Source organism: Erinaceus europaeus, chromosome 1 (genome assembly GCF_950295315.1).
Source record: "Erinaceus europaeus chromosome 1, mEriEur2.1, whole genome shotgun sequence".
Taxonomy (NCBI): Eukaryota; Metazoa; Chordata; class Mammalia; order Eulipotyphla; family Erinaceidae; genus Erinaceus; species Erinaceus europaeus.
Genome location: NC_080162.1, coordinates 140592420 through 140615351, shown reverse-complemented (window position 1 = coordinate 140615351; position 22932 = coordinate 140592420). Strand labels below are relative to the sequence as shown.

Here is a 22932-nt window from a genome sequence, read left to right as displayed (position 1 = left end):
AAATTTCTGTTCCCTGTTTTGTGGTTACCATAAGTGTAGTAACTAGCATTATGTATCTAGAAAATCTTTTCTAAGTTGATCTTGATTAAAAAACATTTGATAGAACTGCTTTGTCTTTTAATTCCCTCCCCTATTTGATTGTTGTTCTTTCCTATTTTATTTGGGTTCTTATTTCTAGTCTATTGCTGTTCACCTCGCTGAGAATGTGTGTTCCTCTGCTTCCTCCTGTTCTGTAGGACTCCATTCAGTATTTCTTGTAAGGTGGGGTTGATTGTGGCAAATTTTTGAATATTTGAGAAAACTTTTATTTCTCCCTCATATTCAAAGGATAATTTTGCAGGATACAAAATTCGTGGCTTTAGGAAAAGATAGAAAGAGGCTTGGGATACAGATTGACCTGTCAACACCCATGCTCAGCAGAGAAGCAGCTGCATAAGCCAGAAATCCTACCTTCTGCTCCCTATAAACAACCTTGATCCATACTCCCAGTGGGGGAGCAGTGATAGGATGAAGATAAGAGCTCCATCAGCACCCAGAGAGAGAAGGAAAAGGAGAGTGACATATGGAGGTAGCTATGATGCTATGAGGGGCTTAGAGGGACATATAGATATAGTTATGATGTCATGAGTGGTTTAGAGGAGAAGAGAGGGTTGAATCAGAAAAAGAAGGGGCAACTATGTATAAATGTAGACAGATAGTTGTAGAGAAGATGGTTGGCCCATGTCTACAACTTTAGGGGAAGTGTGGTGGATTGCAATGGGGAGAGTGAAGATTCAGAACTCTGGTGGTGGGAATGGTGTGGATTCAAACCCCTGTTGACATGTAATTCTGTAATATAAAAATATTTTTAAATTTTAAATTAAAAACAAAACAAAATTTGTGGCTGGAATTCCCTCTCTAGTACTTTGAATATATCATTCCACTCTCCTCTTGCTTCTAGGGTTTGTGAAGAGAAATCCAGTAAAAGCCTGGTAACTCTGCCTTCGTATGTAACTTTTTCTTTCCCTAGCAGCCTGAAAATGTTTTGCTTGTCTTTGATTTTTTTCATAGTTCTGCAATAATATGCCTTGATGTTGGTCATTTTGAACTTACAAACCTGGGTGAGTGATCTGTCTCTTGAATAAGTATATTTTGAGGACTGCCTAGGTGAGGGAAATTTTCAGCTAAAATTTCTCTGAAAATTATCTCTGGTCCTTTGACCCAGTCTTCATCCTCAGATATTTTTATTACTCTTACACTCAACCTTTTGATGGAGTCTGCAGTTTCACAGAGAACTGGTTCATTTCTTTCTAAACTGTTCCTCTCCCTCATCTTTAAATTGAAATAGTGAACTAGCTATATCTTCTAGATTGAAAATTCTTTCTTCTGCATGTGTGAGTCTGCTTCCTAAGCTTTATAACTGAGCTTGAATTGCACTCAGAGTATTTTTCACTCCCTACAGTTCTGTTTGAATTTTTTCTTTCTAACTGCTTTGTGAATTTTGAAGTTTTTATTTCAAGCTTTGTAGTTTTTTAGCAAACTCTATTGTGAGTTCCCCTTTTGTGTGTCTTAATACATAGTAAAGTGCTCTTTCAATTCTAGGATATGTTTCTCTATACTATGCTTAGATTCTTGGAGAGTTCTCATAATGAGCTTTCTGTACTCTGTCTCTGATAGTCTCCTTGTATCTGTAATTTCTTGAAGTTTCTCTGTTTCATTTCTGTCTGATGTGTCATCATAATTGTTTATTCCTATTTCTCTGATTACACATTTATTGTGCTGGTTATTTCAGGACAGCAGGTGGCGCTATTGTGATCTCTAGCCTCTGTTTATATGTTAAGCTGCATAGGGGCAGAGGGCTGAGCTTGAGGGTTTTTTTTTTTTTATCTTCTGGTGTGTGTGTGTGTGTATTGCCTGTATATAGTTACTCTGTATGATTTTTATCTGTAATCATACCTCAAGAGATTGCTGCTGGGTTTTAGCTGTGTTCATATAAGCAGGAGAAACCACCATTAAGCAGTCTCGCTGTTCACCTCCACCAGCTGCCACAAATTATCATTAAGTTTAGGCAAGAGACTGGTGTGTCCTTGCCTGAAGTTGTGAAGGCTCTAGCCCCTGAGTCAAGAATTAAAATGTAGCAAGCTATTTTCTTTTGCCACCCTCTTGCTATTGCAGGTAGACGCAAAATAGCAAGGAGTTGTGTTACCTGGAGTGGAAAATTTCTGTGTTTGCCTACAAACCCACACTCCTTCTCACCCCAGCCATGAGCCGGAGCACCCACCTATAGCTGCAACTGTATCAATTGTAATTGCTAGCTTTGATAAGGTCTATCATTGTAGATATGTTGTTGTTGTTGGGGGGGGGGGAGTCCTTTCTCTTCCCTTTTACTGGCACCACATGGGAATGAGAACCCAGGCACTACGGAAGCTCCAGTGCTGTAGTCTTTCTTATCTCTGTCTCCATCTCTATCTCTATCTAAATGAAAGTCAGCCTGGGAGCAGTGAAATCATACACATAGGAGGTTCTGACTCTGGATAAAATAAAAAGGTGGGGATATTGAAAAGATTCAGTTTGTGTTTTGAAAAACTTCGAGACATACAATTAATTTTCCCCCTCTCGTATTAATTAACTAGTGGTTTATATGACTACATTTTACTAGGAGTGTACATAAACACCATTCCCACCACCAAAAGACTGTGACCCATCCCTCCCCCACCCCCACTGGCCCAGGAAGCTGCATGTCTACTCCTCACCACAGGCTTTTTACTTTGGTGCCCTACTTACAATTTGGTCAGGTCCTGCTTTTAGTTTCCCTTTCAGATCTTCTTACTCAACTTCTGTTGATGAGTGGGATCATCCCATACTCATCTTTATCTTTCTGACTTAGCTCACTTAACATAATTCCTTCTAGCTCTGTCCAAGATGGGTCAGAGAAGGTGGGTTCATTGTTCTTGATAACTGCATAGCATTCCATTGTGTATATACACCACAGCTTTCTCAGCCACTCATCTGTTGTTGGGCACCTGGGTTGCTTCCAGGTTTTAGCTATTATGAATTGTGCTGCTATGAACATAGGAGTACACAGGCTGTGTAATTGATATGCAGACTCTCTCAAAAGCCTAGACCAAGTAGATCAGAAGCAACCAATAGCACAGCTATATACAAGATACTGGGTACTGTACAGCAAACCCTAACAAAAGGACTTTTCAAAGTTAACCCAATTACCAAACAATGTGATGATAACATTAACTATCGATTGTCTTTTTGAACCCTAAGACAGCAGGAACCTCACATCTCCACTATAGAGCCTCTACTTCCCCCAGTCCTGAAGCCCTTGGATAGGGCCCACTTTCCCATATGCCTCTCCCAATCCATATCAAATAATATTGCATCTGCCGATCACAACCTAAGCAAAACAACGATTGCCACCTCAACATGCTTCACTTCAGACTGTGTCCAGAGACTTCACGTGTGGAATGACACCCTTCAACTTCATTACTCGGGTGAGACTTTTACTTTCATAGTATACTCTAATTTCATCTCAGGTGGTTCACTTTCTAACAAAGTCCCAAAACCTAGATATACACCAGTTTCTGTGAGAGAGAGCATATGTTCACATGTATCCATAAACTACTGCAAAATATATGCCTGAAAGCAGAAGTGCACTAGAGTTTGCAGTGAGTACCCCCCTAACACTTCCTCTCCACTATTCCAAGCTTTGGGTCCATGACTGCTCAACAATTTGTTTGGCTTCGTATGTTAACTCTCTTTTCAGTCACCAGGTTCCAGATGTCATCAGGCTTCCCTAGACTGAAGACCCCACCAATGTGTCCTGGAGCTCCACTTCCCCAGAGACCCACCCTACTAGGGAAAGAGAGAGGCAGACTGGGAGTATGGACCGACCAGTCAACGCCCATGTTCAGCGGGGAAGCAATTACAGAAGCCAGACCTTCTACCTTCTGCAACCCTCAAGGACCCTGGGTCCATGCTCCCAGAGGGCTAGAGAATGGGAAAGCTATCAGGGGAGGGGGTGGGAAATGGAGATTGGGTGGTGGGAATTGTATGGAATTGTACCCCTCCTACCCTATGTTTTTGTTAATTAATCCTTTCTTAAATTAATTAATTAATTAATTAATTTTTTAAAAAAAGAATCTCAAATGCACTAAAAAAAAAAAAAGGTGGGGATAGACTGGCACAAAAGTTCTTTCTCCCCCTCTGGAGTCTTCACTGCTCTTTTTTTTTTTTAAACAGTCTGCATATCTGAAGTAAAGGGAATCATTTCAGAGGAACTTGATGATCTTCAGTGCCCCACAATGAGGTAAGAAGTATTGGAAGAGGCCCACTCTGAACATATTACGAAAGGCCTAGGAGACTGATCCCAAAGCAGCCAGACAGGTTAGGCATCAGAGCTTGAGGTAACTGAAGGAATCTGTCCTAGCCTAATGTGGAAGAGCATGTCCACAAGTCCTTCCTACTCCATTAAGAGAGGCTCAAAACTAGCCAAGGAGAGGCCAGTAGGCCTTATTATGATCTGAGACTGAGATGAGAGAGAAGCAAGGTGACCTTTCTAGACCAATTACCAGAGACCAGATGGAAATCCAGATGTCCCAGAAATCCCCTGTGGGGATACTGTACATTTCCATAGAGGCCAACAGGGGCAGGTGCCTTCCCCTCTCCAACACAGTGACTCTGCAAACACCACTCAAGAGGCTAGGTGCTGACAGTCCTAGTTAAACTAGGGAAGAAATTCTAGTTTGTCTTGGACTGAGTGTGGTGTATTGCACCAAAGCAAAGGTCTCTGGGAAAGGAGAAGGGAAGAAGTGAGGGGAGGGGATTCAGGGTTCTGGTGCATGATGGTGGAAAGGGACCTAAATTGGGAGTGAGATTATTTTGCAGACATTTATCAAGGGGAGTGAGGAATTATATCCATGTGTCAACAACTGAATTTTTTTTATATCTTTAGTTATTGCATAGAGACTGCTAGGAATTGAGAGGGTTAGGGAGGACAGAGAGGGAGAGAGAAAGAGAGACATCTGCAGCACTGCTTCACCACTTGCAAAGCTTTACCTCTGATGGTGGGGATGGAGGGAGGGGGAATCTAACCCTGGCCCTTGCACATTATAGCAGGTGCACCACCACCCAGCCCCAGTGTGTCAACAATTGTACTTTAAACCATTAACCCCCAATAAAGTGATTTTTAAGAAGAAAGAAATCCTGACTTTGCTAGGAAAGTTCTGCAGGGGTAGATAGCATAAGTTGGGCAGGAGTAGATAGCATAATGGTTATGCAAAAATACTCTCATGCCTGAGGCTCTGAAGTCCCAGATTCAATCCCCCACACCATCACAAAGCAAAGCTGAGAAGTGCTTTGGTAAAAAAAAAAAAAAAAAAAAAAAAAAAAAAAACCTCTGCTTTGACTAAGTTTTTTTCTAAAAGGTGAGAATGAAGTTATGCTGTTAGGCAGAATGGAAGGTGGATAATAGGCGAGAAAGTGTATAACTGACGTGTGAAAATCCATCTAGAATGCAGGCTTTTCTCAGTTTGAGATATCTCACTTTGGAAAGATATTCAGCTTCGAATTTTGGTACCTTCTTCCTTCAGTGGTGTGTAAAAAGTAGTAACAAATGAGCATTTTACTGTTTCAACTAAAGCAGCTAAACATGGCTTGAGATCTATTTACCAAACTTCAGCAGCATCCAAGGTGACCAGTTTGTCCTGAACTGCCCAGAGTTTTTCAAGTCTTGGCAATGAGACTCCCATGTCCCGGGAATCCTTTCTGGGCAAAACAAGATAGCAGGCCATCTTTGCTACATTAAACTTATCTGGGATGTGTGTATGTATCTGTACTTGTTGGCATGAACCCTACCTCCTTCCCCAGCTTCAAATCATGATGGAAAAGTGTGGGAGCCCAAGATTTTCACATTAAAAACCTCTCAGATGACTTAATGTTGCAAGTCTGTGGACTATTAAGCCTTGCACCGACTTGAAAGATGGGTTACTACATGAACAACATGGACATTATAAAGCAATTGCCTTCAGTCATACACTTAAGTGATGGCAAATTCCTAGCAAAAGTTCTGAGTTACACCATAAGTTTTTCTCCTCTTTTATACAAACTCATTGACCAGGAGAGCACTGTAGGGCTAAGCTAGAGCTCATCTTAAGGAATTTTGTCTAGAACCAACCTCTCCATTCCTTCTTAGAAGTTCTATAAGCACCTACATTTTTATACAAAATCACTTGCTATTAAAAAAAAAAAAAGGAAGGAAGGAGGGAAGAAACTTTGTGAATGTCCAGTTATCTTTGGTTAGTTTTTGAGTTATGAAAAGTATGACACTGAAAGTCAAGGTTTGAAAAATAGTAAAGGGGGAAACAGGAATTTGCGTACATTTCAGAGAGCAGTGGAGAAGGAACAGCAGAGATTATCTATGAGTGCAAAAATATGCCTAGATACTTTAGGAATGAAAGAAATCATTACTGTTTTATGAGCCAGAAAGACAGGTCACTAAATTATTAGAGGTTTCAGTTCCTGTTCCATCCTGTTCCGTTCCCATGTACAGGATCATGTCCAAATTTTCCATAGAACATTGTGGTCTTTGAAAGGTTTTATGTTATAAATACAAGTTCTATATAAGTGTAAATTATCACACAGGAATTAGCTAGTATAAATTATCCTGCTAATGTGACTTCTTCTTCTTCTAGCGTTTGCCCTTCTTCCGTAGCCAGTCAACAGTGACAGGTTGAAAGCTGTCAGGAGCTGCTTGTTGCTGGCTTTGAAAGTGACTGGGATCCATGTGGATTCAGTCGGCTAGGAAGGATCGTCAGTTTCCCCAATGAATGGGTACTCACGGGATGCACCACGAGAAGGTCGATCCAATGCTAATGTGACTAAATTATATGGCAACAAAAATCTAAAGCAGATCATAAAGCTTTCTTAATATATTAACAAAAATGTGAGACAGAATTGAGACAAGGATATAAAGCATCTTGGTAAGTAAGGAAGTAACAAACTGGGGCTGTTATTATTCTTTTTTCTTTTTTTGCCTCCAGAGTTACTGCTGGTGTTGTTTTCGCCAGGCTATGTTGTTTTTGCCGGGCTGGCTTCACGGGCGGGTAACAGACGACCAGGGACTCATAGTTGAGCTATAGGCAGTATCTCTTTATTCATGCAGGACGCAGCGCAATCTAAGCCGAGCTAAGCTAAACTCAAGGTACCTTAAAACTCACAATGCTGTCTTTATATATACTTGCCAAGTAGGGTGGAAACAGGATGTGACATAGAGAGGGTGGAGAGAAAAGTGACTGGTGAAAATCAGAGTGTGACAAGGAGAGGATCAGGGTGTGACAAGGAGAGGGGGTGGAGCAGGCGAGAATTCTATCACTGAACCACTAATGCCCTGGAGGCAGGGTGGTGCTTGTTAACAGCGGTTATGTAAATAGAATGAAGTGGTTATGTAAATAGAATAGTGTTAAGCAGGGGGGATTTAAACCAAATGAAACAGAAGGGGTCTCATGCATACCAACATGCTGGGGTTCGGGGCTCAGGACTCAGGGCTCGGGGCTTGGGGCAAGTGCTAAGAATCCATTGCTCCTGAAGGCTTTTTTTTTCTTTTTTCTCAATTATTGGATAGAACAGAAAGAATTTGAGATGGGAGGGGAAGATAGGGAGAGAGAAAAATAGATACTTGCAGACGAGCTTAACTGCTTGTGAAGCAACCCTCTGCAGGTGTGGAGCCAGCATCTCGAGCCAGGATCCTAGTGTGGGTTCTTGTGCTTCGTACTACGTGCACTTAACACAGTGCGTCACCACCCAACCCCCAAGTTGTTATTCTCAATTGAACCAAAGAAGTTTTATTCGTTTCACCACTATAGCTTCTAACTCATGTTGAAATATATCAACCAATTTCCCTTTCACTCCCATGACAGTATTCATTGGTGCCATCTGCTGGAAGTTCCCAAAAAATTGATGAGGATAAGATGAGACAAAGGATAAAACAGAACAATGCATCATACATTAATGTTTATTGCTCCATATTAACATTAATATAGGCAGAGCTCCTGTACAAGTATTTCTTGTACAAAAACTTGCTAAATAAAATATTGTGCTACTAGATATATGAATACATTTCATAACTGATACCATTTATTCATTTGCTTACTTATTCAGTCAGTACGTTCTGAACTCTTGCTGTCTGCCAGACCCTATGGAAGAATGAAGGATGTAAGAGTAGCAATGGTAGGGACTTCCTCACTCTCCAAAGAGAGGCTGGGTCAGCCTACTCTGCAACTCAACGAAGACTGGTCCTGAAATGAATACAACCTAGAATGTTCCCAGCAGTGACCATGAACTGTGAGCTCAAATGGACAGGGACTCAGAGGTCACAGAGGCTCCTGTGCTAAATACATATAGATATGGGCCCTAGGTCAGATTGATGGGGTAAACAGTTAATGGTATTTTATTATATATACTTTCATCACATTTGGGAGTTAATTTCTATTCTAATCCAGCTTTCTAGCCCTATTCTCAAACCTGATACCATCTTCCCAGATAATACTTTTAATCCACCTGAATGAATATCAGGTGAATATCAGAATCAGGCAAAAATTAGTGAAGTCATGGGGCCCTTGGAATATACCTAAAATAGACTTTCTAGTTTCTTCCCACACAAAGACCTATAGTTCCATCTGCTCTATTCCTACCTTTGGGTTTCTATTTATTGAACAACTTGTTCTGCTTTTTATCTCACTAGCTTTCAGCCACCAAGTTGCAGATGATAATGGTAATGGTAATGACATTATCCTGACCTCTGTGGCAGACAACCTCACCAATATGTCCTGGAACCTCACCTCTCCAGAGCCCTACCCTCTAGGGAAAGACAGGGAAAGGCTGGGAGTATGGGTCCACCTGGAATTGTACCCTTCTTATTCCACAATCTTGTTGGTAACTATTAAATCACTAATAAAAAAAAATTAAGGGAGTCCGGCGGCAGTGCCACTCATTAAGCACATGTGGAGTGAAGTGCAAGGACCAGCGTAAGGATCCCGGTCAGAGCCCCTGGCTCCCCACCTGCAGGGGAGTCGCTTCACAAGCAGTGAAGCAGATCTGCAGGTGTCTCTCTTTCTCTCCCTCTCTGTCTTCCCCTCCTCTCTCCATTTCTCTCTGTCCTATCCTGTCGGGAAGCCCCCCTGCTCCATCCTGTATTGCTGGCACTATGGCCTATTTACATAATCACTGTTTTGCCTGAAAGATCCCCCACCCATTCCTTTGATCTATCTTCTTTCTACCTCGAGACCCACCCTGCCTGCAGAGTATATTAATCTGGCCAGTTAAAATCCTAGCAACCATTGCTACGAAGCTTTCTACCTTCCTGCTCTTTCTTTTCTCCACCCCCTTTCCCAGCCATCTCCGTTCCAACTTGCCACTTCAGGTTTTACCCTATAAAGCCCACTTCTGTTCCTGGTTCTGCTCTCTTCCTCTTCTTCTCTTCTTCCTTTTCTCTCCTTCGTTCTGACCTGGAGAAGGGCTGGCGTGCAAAGCGGGAGGTAGCCATTGAGGTTTGGCACCACATGGCTTAACCCGCTGTGCTCACACCCAACTCTGGAGCTCCCACATGAATAAAGAATTGTATTACCACGCCACCACGAGTTCCTGTTCTCTCTCTCCTGCGAAGCTAACCCGGCACTATCCAACAATGGTAACATAAACAACAATGACAACAATAACTATAACACCAATAAAACAACAAGGGCAACAAAAGGGACAATAAATAATAAAAAAAAATAATGAGCTAATATAGGTTATGTTAATAATCAGGTTATTTTGTGAGCAACTGGGAGGTCAAAACTACCAGTTATGCTGTTATTCTGTTAGAAAGTATCTTATTACTCAGAACTCCATTAGTTTGGAAGTCCTGCCCCATATTTCTTTACATATTTTTTTTCAACAGTTCTCGAAAAAGGAACCAGTAAAATAAAAATAAAGGATCACATAACTTGCCTTTATGGAAAAGTTCTCTAGTGCAAATAATAAGAGTTCATGGTCTAAGATCTTTCCAGTCTATCTTCAACCCCTTAAATTATTAGTAAACAGTAACTTTAAATATGTTTAACATAGCAGGTTTAAATTTCCACTGATGTTGAGAATAAAACTAGGCCAATTAATTGGTTTAACTGTTTTTGGCATTCTTAAGCAGCCTAGTTTTTGATAAAAATTTAGGGTAATAAAAATTTTTGGTAGAGGGAGTTGGGAGGTAGCACAGCAGATTAAGCACACATGGCATGAAACACACTGGTAAGGATCCCAGTTCAAGCCCCCAGCTCCCCACCTGCAGGGGAGTTGCTTCACAAGCAGTGAAGCAAGTATTCAGGTGTCTATCTTTCTCTCCTCCTCTGTCTTATCCTCCTCTCTCCATTTCTCTGTCCTTTCCAACAATGACAACATCAATAACTACAACAATAAAATAAGGGCAATAAAAGGAAATAAAAATAATTTAAAATTTTTTAAATCATAATAAAAATTTTGGTGCATAAAAATTTAGGGTTAGAGTAGAATTAAATATTTAACTTCAGAAATTTTCTTTTTGTTAGTTTTCTAATAGTTATCTTCCTTTTCTTTGCTGGTGCTCACATGGGTGGCCTTGCAACTGAGGTAGCTGCTGGCTTCCCTATTACCAATTTAAGAGATTGAGCAAAACAAAAGGGAACTCCAGAGGAAAATTCAGGTATGAACAATCCAATTTATTCAGAAAAAGACAGATTATATAGCAGAGTGGAACAAAGAACATTTTTCACATATGTCAGTAATCATGGGTTTCCAAAAGGTCAGTACCCTTATGATGAGAGGGCTAAGGAATGACAAGAATTGACAGGGGTAGTGAAAGGTCAGGATAATTAGCTACCATGAGGCAAAGATGTTAATTAACTGAAGGTATTAAGAAAAACATGGTGGTTAAACCAGCAGAGTGAGATAAAGCAGAGAAGAACAGAATATTGATGTAAGACATAGTGATCAAAGAATGAGGAAATAATGTGCGGGGGTCTCTGGGTCCATGCTCCCAGAGGGATAGAGAATGGGAAAGCTATTGGGGGAGGGGGTGGGATATGGAGATTGGGTGGTGGGAATTGTGTGGAGTTGTACCCCTCCTACCCTATGGTTTTGTTAATTAATCCTTTCTTAAATAAAAAAAAATTTTAAATAATAAAAAATAAATTATTTTCATGTTCAGATAGGGAGACACAGAGATGTAGAGAGATCAATAAAACATGGCAGCAAACCTTTTTCAGTGTGGTGAAAGCCCTGTTGAAACCTGGGTTGCACATTGCAAATCAGCATACTATCCTAGTGATCTGTCTTGTTGACCAGTCCATTAAAATGTTTAATAAGCTGGGACTGACTGATGCTGCACCTGGCTGAGTGCACAGTACATTGCACACGATTCTTAAGGGCCCTGCCTGCAGGAAGGAAGGTTCAGGAGACAAAGAGCAGTGCTGCAGGTGTCTCTATTTCTCTCCTTCTCTCTCCCTCTCTATCTCCTTTTTCACTCTCAGTTTCTCCCTGTCCTATTAAATAAATGAATACATTAAAAAGAAAGCAAATAAAACAAGTTTTAATAGGCCTGCTTTGAATATTGTCATATCTGATTTATCTTTTATTAAAGAACAGTAAGTAATTCCTTCCTCACCAAATAACTATTATACTGTCAGGGAAGAAAAACAAAGAAAGAAATCACTGTTGATTATGTGATGCCATAATTTAGAAGAGTGATCCACCTAAAAGTTGATAATTCTATTTAATTAGACTGTAGGTACAATTAGTAATACATATATATATATATGTCAAGAATTGGTACAATTTACTAGTTTGCATTTTCTGCAAGTTCAAATAAACTTGCATGCAAAAAGCATTTATTTATTCATTTATCTATCCATTCATTCACTAAGCATCAACTGAGCACCTAATATGTCCCAGATATGCTTGCCCACTCTCTTCTCTCATTCCCTCTCTCTCTTTCCCCTTCTCTTCCAGAAAATGTTTATTATATATAAGAATGTTTAGATATGTAGTATACACTATTGTGTTTTTATTAACCAAATATTCACTTGTGAATTGTATGTTCTGAAATATATGAACGTGGACAAAAATCACTGAGTATTTCAAATCTTAAAAAAAAATGTGTGACGGTCTCATTGTTAAGTTACTGACAAGGCGGGGTGATGGAGTATAGTTTATATGTGATCAAAGATGGTGAACTTATAGTGAACTTTAAGTGAACATTCAAGCAGGCAACCATTTGGTTTGTAGTAGGGGAATGGGTTAAGTGTTAGAGGGTGCATACCTTTGTGAAGCCTGGGAGACTGACAAGGGGAAACTGAGTCAGGAAGCTTTTCCCTCTAAGCTCTATCCCTGAAAGCAGTGGGGTGTCTTTTCAGACCTCCATCTCAAGGATGGGGGAGTTCCCCTATGCTCTACCATGCTTCCACATTGTCCCACATTTCTTTCTTTTTTTTTTTCCTCCAGGTGTATTGCTGTTGTTCAGTGCCTGCACTACAAATCCACTGCTCCTGTTGGCCATTTTTTCCATTGCTGTTGTTTTTGTTGCTGCTGTTTCTGATGTTGAATAGGATAGAGAGAAATTGAGAGGGGAGGTAAGGGGAAGACATAGAGGGAGAAAGACACCTGCAGACCTTCTTCACTGCTGTTGAAGCAACCCCTCACAGGTGGGGAGCTGGGTACTGGAAATGGGATTCTTGCAGCCAGTCCTTACACTCTGCACTATGTGTACCTAATCTGGTGTACCACCAGCCAGCTCCCCTTTTTTTTTAATTTGATAGACCAGAGATAAATTGAGAATGGGGGGAAGATAGAGAGGAAAAAGAAAGAGAGAACCTGCAGTCTACCTCACAATTTGTGAAACTTCCTCCCTGCAGGTAGGGACTAGGGGGTTGACCAGGTCCTTGTACATGGTAATGTGCAATGTGTACATTCAACTGGGTGCACCACTATGTGGCCCCTAATTTCAGAAATTTTAAACACATTTTCAAAAAAATAACAATATTTATCATTGAAAATAGATATATATCTCCTTCCAAAAAATATTTTGATTCTCTCGATATTCATTCTCATCAGCAGTCACTCTTATTTAGCATATAGTTTCACTCTACATTTGGTTAAACCTTAGTGCTTTTAATTTCTTTTCTATAATAATTTACTAGCTAGGAACTCAAAGCCAACTTTGTCAGAAACTATTTGGGTAAACCAAACAGGAAATCAACTACAAGTAAAAGTTACTTAGTGTTAGAAGGGCTGAAGCAACACAATGAGTGCCACCCCAGCATACTTCACTTCAGACTGTGTCCAGAGACTCCAGGTGTGGAACAACAACCCTTCAGCTTCATCACTCGGGTGAGACCTTTCCTTTCATAGTATTCTCTAATTCCATCCCAGGTGGTTCACTTCCTAACAAAGTCCCAAAACCTAGATATAGACCAGGTTCCAGGAGATAGAGCATATGTTCACACGTATCCATAAACTAGGGCAAATATACACCTGAAAGCAGTAGTACACTAGAGTTTGCAATGAGTACCCCCCAACACTTCATCTCCACTATTCCAACCTTTGGGTCCATGATTCTTCAACAATTTGTTTGGCTTTGTATTTAACTCTCTTTTCAGCCACCAGGTTCCAGATGCCATCAGGATGCCGGACAGGCTTCCCTGAACTGAAGACCCCATCAATGCGTCCTGGAGCTCAGCTTCCCCAGAGACTCACCCTTCTAGGGAGAGAGGCAAACTGGGAGTATGGTTCGACCAGTCGACGCCCATGTTCAGCGGGGAAGCAATTACAGAAGCCAGACCTCCCACCTTCTACAACCCACAAGACCCTGGGTCCATGCTCCCAGAGGGATAGAGAATGGGAAAGCTATTGGGGAGGGGATGGGATATGGAGATTGGGTGGCGGGAATTGTGTGGAGTTGTACCCCCCCATCCTATGATTTTGTTAATGTCTCCTTTCTTAAATAAATAAATAAATAAATAAATAAATAAATAAATAAAAAGAAGGGCTGAAGCAGGAAAAGGGGGACAATGAGGGAAATGTGAGATTAACTGAAGAAATCTGCTACCATTCTAAGACTGGGTGTCAAAAAAAAGGGGGGGATGGAAAGAAAAGAAAGTAATGTCATCAGGCCCATCAAGCTTTCCTCATTGTCATTACTGAGGCTATTGCCAGAACTACTGACACTGCCCTGAGAATCATGACTGCCACACACTGTGTGACCCACTGCACCACTGTTAAAATCACCAAAGGTGGAATCTATCTGGAACTGATCCACTCCTCCCAAATAGTCAACGACTGCCACCTCTCCAGATTCAAAGGAGGTCTCGAAACTTTACATCAGGCTCAACCTGACGCTGTTGACTGGCTACGAAAGAAGGGCAAACGCTAGAAGAAGAAGGGGGGGTTGCTTCACAGGAAGTGAAACAGGTCTGCATATGTCTATCTTACTTTCCCCTCTCTGTCTTCCCCTCTTCTCTCAATTTTTCTCTGTCCTACCCAACAATAATGACAGCAGCAACAACAAAAACAAGGGCAACAAAATGGAAAAAAATGGCCTCTGAGAGCAGTGGATTCATAGTGCAGGCAAAAAGCTCCTGTGATAAACCCAGGAGGCAAAAAAAAAAGTTTAGTTTTGAAGTAGAAAAGTAGATGAATATATTATGATATATATGATCCCCTATGCTTAGTATGCCTTATAGCAATTAGTGACTGCAGTTGCCATCTGCCTCCACACTCCTAAGCAGGACAGCCCTAGGCAGTGGTGCACAGAAATAAGGACAGATAGGGAGGAAAACAGAAATTCAGCCTAGCCAGAAGAGATACGACTTCCATATCTAACTAGCACCAGATCCAAGGGTCATGTGCCTGCAGTGTGCCAATGTCTGCATTCTCTTTGTAACCAGAATGTAAAATTCTATATAAGCCTGTGCTGTTCCCTTGTTCAGGGGATAGAAATTCCTGGAGCTATCCAGTTCCCTCACCCACCAATGTATTAAGCTTCTCTCTTTTAACCGCATCTGGCTCTGGTCTCCTGTTTGGAGGTAATTGCTGAAACATTATGTGGAGCCACGTGTTGCTAGTGATTTCCAAATGATTTAATAAAGATTTCATACCGTGCAGTCAAGGGTGGGTCACAGAAGGATGACTAAGTAGGAACAAAGAGGTAAATGGCTGGCAGGAGACCAGGTTCCTTTATGTCTCTGTCACACACTAACTGTGTAATCTTGGACAAGTTACTCCATCTCTAGACACTGTCTGTAAAAATCACAATGAAACTATCCACTTCCTAGCATCCTATCTATTGACAGAGCCAATCAGTCACTGTTTTCTCTTTCACAAGATTCTTTTCCTAGCAAGTAATTTCAGTCTTTCTTTTTACTTTTTTTATTAGTGATTTAACAATGATTTAACAAGATTGTAAGATAACAGGGGTACAGTTCCATTTAGTTCCCACTACCAGAGTTCACTGTCCCATGGCCTCCATTGGAGCTTCTGTATTTTTTTTTTCTGATTTTTAAAAAAAAATTATTGGGGGAATTAATTGTTTATAGTCAACAGTAAAATACAGTAATTTGTGTATATATATATATATATATATAACATTTCTCAGTTTTCCATATAACAGTTCAACCCTGTCTAGGTCCTCCTCTGCCATCATGTTCCAGGACCTGAACCCCACCCCTCACCCCCACCCCAGAATTTGGTACAACACAACCTCTGAGAGTATGTATCAAAATTCTTTATGGGGTACAGAAGGAATTTCAGTTTTTCTATCTTTATAGTATAAGCTTTTTAAAATTTTATTTATTATTGGATAGAGACAGAGAGAAATTGAGAAGGGAGGGGGAGAAAGAGAGGGAGATAGAGACCTACAGTCCTGCTTCACCACTTGTGAAGCTTTCCCTCTGCAGGCGCTCAACCAGGTGTTCCACTGCCTGACCCTGCATGAACATTTTTTAATTAGTGATTTAATAATGATTAACAAGAGTATAAGGTGACAGGGGTAAAATTGCACACAGTTCCCACCACCAGAGTTCTGTGTTTCAACCCCTCCATTGGAAGCTTTCCTATTCTTTATCCCTCTGGAAGTATAGATCGAAATTCTTTATAGGGTGCAGAATATAGCATGAACTTTTTAAAACATATTCTTTGTTACCATGCTTTTCTAGTCATATTAGTCTAGGAAATTTACACCATAAAAGTTCACAATTACAATGAAAATTGTACTCATATATTAACAACTACACTAAATCCCCTCTTGATTTCTTACACTCTCTATTTAATAATCAAATAAAGTTTATATATATATATATATATATATATATATATATACATACACACACACACACACACATATATATAGAAATGAGGGAGCTAAATGAGAAGATAGATAAACTAGAACAATTGGATATTATCAGAGACATTCATCCCAAGGAACTGGAGTACAAATTCTTCTCAAGTCCACATGGGTCATTCTCAAGGATAGACCATATGTTAGGCCACAAAGACAACATCAGCGAATTCAAGAGCATTGAAACCATCCCAAGCATCTTCTCAGACCACAGTGGAATTAAACTAACACTTGATGATCAACAAAAGATTAGTTATAGTCCCAAATATGGAAGCTCAACAGTACACTACTTAACAACTACTGGGTCAAAGAGGAAATAAAGGAAGAAATCAAAATGTTTCAAGAGTTCAATGAAAATGAAGACTTGGGCTATCAAAATATTTGGGACACAGCTAAGGCAGGACTGAAAAGGAAATTCAAAGCCATACAAGCACACATTAGGAAACAAACAAACAAAAAACACCACAAATAAACCAATATCTCTGGTGAATATAGATGCTAAAATATTGAACAAAATTCTAGCCAACCGGATACAGCAGTATATTAAAAAGATTGTTCATGATGACCAAATGGGGCTTATCCCAGACATGCAAGGTTGGTTTAATATATGTAAATCAATCAACATGATCCACCACATCAAAAAAGCAAGACCAAAAACCACATGTTCATATCAATAGATGCAGAGAAAGCCTTTGACAAAATACAACATCCCTTTATGATGAAAACACTACAAAAAATGGGAATAGATGGAAATTCCTCAAGATAGTGAAGTCTATATATAGAAAACCTACAGCCAACATCATACTCAATGGTGAAAAACTGGAGGCATTTCCACTCAGATCAGGTACTAGACAGGGGTGCCCACTATCACCATTACTATTCAACATAGTGTTGGAAGATCTAGCCACAGCAATCAGGCAGGAGCAAGGAATTAAAGGGATACAGACTGGAAGAGAAGAGGTCAAATTCTCCTGATTTGCAGATGACATGATAATGTACACTGAAAAAAACCTAAACAAAATACAACATCCCTTTATGATGAAAACACTACAAAAAATGGGAATAGATGAAAAATTCCTCAAGATAGTGGAGTCTATATATATATATATAGCCAACCTACAGCCAACATCATACTCAATGGTGAAAAACTGGAAGCATTTCCACTCAGATCAGGTACTAAAGAGGGCTGCCCATTATCACCATTACTATTCAACATAGTGTTGGAAGTTCTTGTCATAGCAATCAGGCAGGAGCAAGAAATTAAAGGGATACAGATTGGAAGAGAAGAAGTCAAACTCTCCCTATTTGCAGATGACATGATAGTATACACAGAAAAACCTAAGGAATCCAACAAGAAGCTTTTGCAAATCATCAGGCAATACAGTAAGTTGTCAGGCTACAAAATTAACATTCAAAAGTCAGTGGCATTCCTCTATGCAAACACTAAGTTAGAAGAAGTTGAAATCCAGAAATCAATTCCTTTTACTATAGCAACAAAAATAATAAAATATCTAGGAGTAAACCTAACCAAAGAAGTGAAAGACTTACTGAAAATTATGAGTCACTACTCAAAGAAACTGAAAAAGACTCAAAGAAGTGGAAAGATATTCCAAGTTCATTGGCTGGAAGAATTAACATCATCAAAATGAATATACTACCCAGAGCCATATACAAATTTAATGCTATCCCCATCAAGATCCCAACCACATTTTTTAGGAGAATAGAACAAATGCTACAAATGTTTATCTGGAACCAGAAAAGACCTAAAATTTCCAAAACAATCTTGAGAAGAAAGAACAGAACTGGAGGTATCACACACCCAGATCTCAAATTGTATTATAGGGCCACTGTAATCAAAACTATTTGGTACTGGAACATGAATAGACATACTGACCAGTGGAACAGAATTGAGAGCTCAGAAGTAATCCCCCACACCTATGGACATCTAATCTTTGACAAAGGTGCTCAGACTATGAAATGGGGAAAGCAGAGTCTCTTCAACAAATGGTGTTGGAAAAAATGGGTTGAAACATGCAGAAGAATGAAACTGAACCACTATTTTTCACCAAACACAAAAGTAAATTCCAGGTGGATCAAGGACTTGGATGTTAGACCAGAAACTATCAGATACTTAGAGGAAAATATTGGCAGAACTATTTTCTGCATCAATTTTAAAGACATCTTCAATGAAACAAATCCAATTACAAAGAAGACTAAGACAAGCATAAACCTATGGGATTACATCAAAGTAAAAAGCTTTTGTACAGCAAAAGAAACTATTACCCAAACCAAGAGACCCCTCACAGAATGGGAGATCTTTACATGCCATTCATCAGACCAGAGGCTAAACAACAAACTCAACAACAAGAAAACAAATGACCCCATCCAACAATGCGGAGAGGACATGGACAGAATATTCACCACAGAAGAGATCCAAAAGGCCGAGAAACACATGAAAAAATGCTCCAAGTTTCTGATTGTCAGAGAAATGCAAATAAAGACAACGAGATACCACTTCACTCCTGTGAGAATGTCATACATCAGAAAAGGTAACAGCAGCAAATTCTGGAGAGGTTGTGAGGTAAAAGGAACCCTCCTGCACTGCTGGTGGGAATGTAAATTGGTCCAACCTCTGTGGAGCTGTCTGGGGAATTCTCCGAAGGCTAGAAATGGACCTAGCCTATGATCCTGCAATTCCTCTCCTGGGGATATATCCTAAGGAACCCAACACATCCATCCAAAAAGATCTGTGTACACATATCTTCTTAGCAGCACATTTTTTTCTTCTAGTAATATTAATTTAAAAAGAGATAATACAACTAACTATAGCTGCAGATTTTATATTTTATACTTGTTTTATTTAATTATCACAATAATGCTATGAGGTGGGAATTATTATACTAATGTTTTCAAATATAAAGAAGCTGAGAATTAGAGAATTTAAATAATTTTCCCATGTCATACTACTGACAAATAGTAAAAATCATCAGGATTAAATCTAAGGTCTTGAAACACTATGTTCTTATGCATCTTAAGATGAGGACTTACTCATGGCACTTGTCTAGTAGATCTTGAATGCATGAATACATGAAGAATACATGAATAGTGTTGGGATGGGGATGATATACTTGCTTCATAAGGCCAAAGTAGACCTTGATGGAATGGCTTAATAACAAGTGAGTAATAAATACATGCTTTGTTTTGCACCACAAAGTAGAACTAGGACCCATCGATGGGAATTGCAGACTTCTTGTGACTTCCTGTACAGAAATTTGGCTTCAAAACAGTCATGCCCTAGAAGACTTTCAATTCTGTTATTCAAAGACACTCAGAATCCTTCCCTCTATAGAGGCATTAATAGTGGAGAGCATTCCAATGATATGAGTGGCTTTATAGAAAATTAGTGGTCCACTTAGCTTTAAAGGTATACCAGTTGCATGACCATCTGCCAAAACAGTATGGAAGAAATCCTTAAATGAAACAGCATAGAAAATGGTTCTGGGGGAGGGGTAGAGAGCATAATAGTTATGAAAAGAGACTTTCTTGCCTGAAGCTCCAAAGTCCCAAATTCAATCTCCTGCACCACGATAAGCCAGAGCTGAACAGTGCTCTGGTTAAAAAAAAAAAAAAAAAAAAAAAGTTCTGGGGTCTAGGAAGTGGTGCATCTGGTTAAGTGCACACATTATCATGTGTGAGAACCTGGGTTTGAGACCCCACTCCCCACCTGCAAGGGGGTGGGGATCCTGCTTCAGTAGCAGTGAAGCAAGTCTGCAGGTATCTCTTTCTTTTGACTCTTTACTTTTTACCAAAGACCTATATTCCATTTTTTTCTCTCTTTCTTATTTGTCTCTCTTTCTCTTCTATCTCCCTCTCCTCTCTCAATTTCTCTGTCTTATCAAACAATAAATGAAATAAAAAAAGAAAGAGAAAAAAGAAAAATGGCTGCCAGATTTATACAATCTAAGTAGAATTGATTTTGAGTTGTGATTAAGGGATAATGGCTTTGGATTGATGACTTTGCAGACTTTCAAATGTTATGTCACGGTAGCTTTGACTTAGTAATTGATTTTATATCATATATAAAACAGCATCTCATTATATGCAGTGCATATAAAATAACTATAATGAGGGGTAACTCAAACATGCATTATAATCAATTGTACTTCGGAATCTGATAGACCAGGGTTTGAAGTTTAAATTTAGCCATATTCCTGCTGTATCATCTTGAAAATTTTTTTCTCTGAACCCTAAAATGAGAAGAGAATTACTTGCACAGTAGTATGTATTATTATTATTTTTTAAACTGCTTCCTGGGTCATCACTAGGACTCTGTCCCAGCACTATGAATCCACTGCTCCCAGCAGCCATTTTATCCATTTTTTATATATATATAAAGGAAACACTGTCAAAACCACAGGATAAGAGGGGTACAACTCCACACAATTCATACCACCAGAACTCCACATCCCATCCCCTCCCTTGATAGCTTTCCTATTCTTTAACCCTTTGGGAGTATGGACCCAAGGTCATTGTGGGATGCAGAAGATGGAAAATCTGGCTTCTCTCTCCCCTGATCCAGTTTCTAGCCCTTTTTCCAGCCATGACATCATTTCCCCAGACAATAACTTGAGTCCACCTGCATATCAGATGTCAGGTTCAGGAAAAAAAAAAAAAACTAGTATAGTCATGGGCCCTTTGGAATATAACTATAATAGGCCTACTAGCTAGCTACAAAATGGAAACCCCCAAATCTTCATCTGCAATATTCCAGCCTTCAGGTTCATGATTGGTCAACAATTTGTTTGGCTCTATATGTTAACTCTTCTTTCGGCCACCAGGTTCCAGATGCTAGCATGATGCCAAATGTACTCCTCTGGGCAGTTGACTCCACCAATGTGTCCTGGATGTCCACCTCCTCAGAGCCCTGCTCCACTAGGGAAAGAGGGAGACAGGCTGGGAGTATGGATCGACCTGCCAACGCCCATATTCAGCGGGGTAGCAATTACAAAAGTCAGACCTTCCACCTTCTGCACCCCATAATGACCCTGGGTCCATACTCCAAGAGGGATAAACAATAGGAATGCTATCAGGGGAGGGGATGGGATACAGAGTTCTGGTGGTGGGAACTGTGTGGCGTTGTACACCTCTTATCCTATGGTTTTTGCCAGTGTTTCCTTTTTATAAATAAAAATAATATCATCTAAATGAGTGGCTCAGTAAGTTGTGGTCTATATACACAATGGAGTACTACTCAACTATTAAAAATGGTGACTTCACCCTCTTCACTTCATCCTGGATGAAGCTTGAAAGAATCATGTGACGTGAAGTCAGCCAGAAAGAGAAGGATGAATATAGGATGATCCCACTCATAGACAGAAGTAGAAAAATAAGAACAGAAGGGAAAGCACAAAGCAAAACGTGGATTGGGGTTGGTGTATTTACACCAAAGTAATGGACTCTGGTGTGTATATAGGTTGAACTGTTATGTGGAGAACTAAGAAATGTTACACATGTATGAACTACTGCATTTTAGTGTTGGCTGTAAACCATAATCCCCCCAGTAGGGAAAGGTCTCACTCAAGTAATGAGGCTGAAGGGTTGACATTCCATGCCTGACGTCTCTGGACACAGTCTGAAGTGAAGCATGCTGAGGTGGTACTCGTTGCATTGATTAGGTTGGGATCAGTGGATGCAATATCATTTGGTATGAATTGAGAGAAGCATGCAGGAATGTGAGCCCCACCCTAGAGGTTCCAGAACTGGGGGATATATAGCCTATATTATTATTAAGTACAGATCTTAATCACAACTCAAAATTAATTCTACTTCTTCTTCTTCTAGCGTTTTCCCTTCTTCCGTAGCCAGTCAACAGTGTCAGGTTGAGCCTGATGTAAACTTAGAATGTACAAATCCAAGAAAGAATGCTACTTTACCCTTCCAACATAAGCAGTCAAGTATTCTGGAAACTTACAATTTTCATCAGACATTTGAGGTCTCAGAGTAACAAACTAATTCCAAAAGTCCATTGTATGGGGAAGGACAGGCAGAACTAGGCTTTCAGTGCTAAATCTCATTCACACTATATGCCTGTGTCAAATTATAATGGTGCATCCCTGACGTTTATGTAATGTCACAATGCACTGTCACTTCAACAAAAGAACTTTAAAAAATAAATCTCAAGAAAAGAAATAAAAGGAGGTAAGGAAAACAAGTCCTTGGTTTCCTGGGGGAGATTCTGAGCAATAGCTAAGAGGATAAGAAAAAACTAACTAGAGTAGGGCACCAAAGTAAAAACCCTGGGTTGAGGGTGAGTGAGGGTGGATGTTCAGCTTCACAGGGTTGGGGTGGGGGAGGGATGGAACACAGTCTTTTGGTGGTGGGAATGGTGTTTATGTACACTTCTATCAATTTGTAGTCAGATAAATCACTATTTAATTGATTAGTATGAGAGGGGGAAAATTGATTGTATGTCTCAAACTTTTTAAATCACAGACTGAGTCTTTTTAATACATAAGCTGAGTCATATGTTGACTCTCTTAAAAGCTTAG

The 22932-nt window shown here is 39.9% G+C and overlaps 1 protein-coding gene across 1 annotated transcript in view; it reads left to right on the top strand.

Moving 5' to 3' along the window:
• The window catches only part of BAALC (BAALC binder of MAP3K1 and KLF4), a 103411-nt gene extending 99114 nt beyond the window's left edge, over positions 1-4297 (top strand). The window contains exon 3 of the mRNA XM_016186316.2: positions 4231-4297. Coding sequence (XP_016041802.2) covers positions 4231-4248 — 18 coding nt within the window. The 3' untranslated portion in view covers positions 4249-4297. The remainder of the gene's footprint in view (positions 1-4230) is intronic.
• The last annotated feature ends 18635 nt before the right edge of the window (positions 4298-22932 follow it).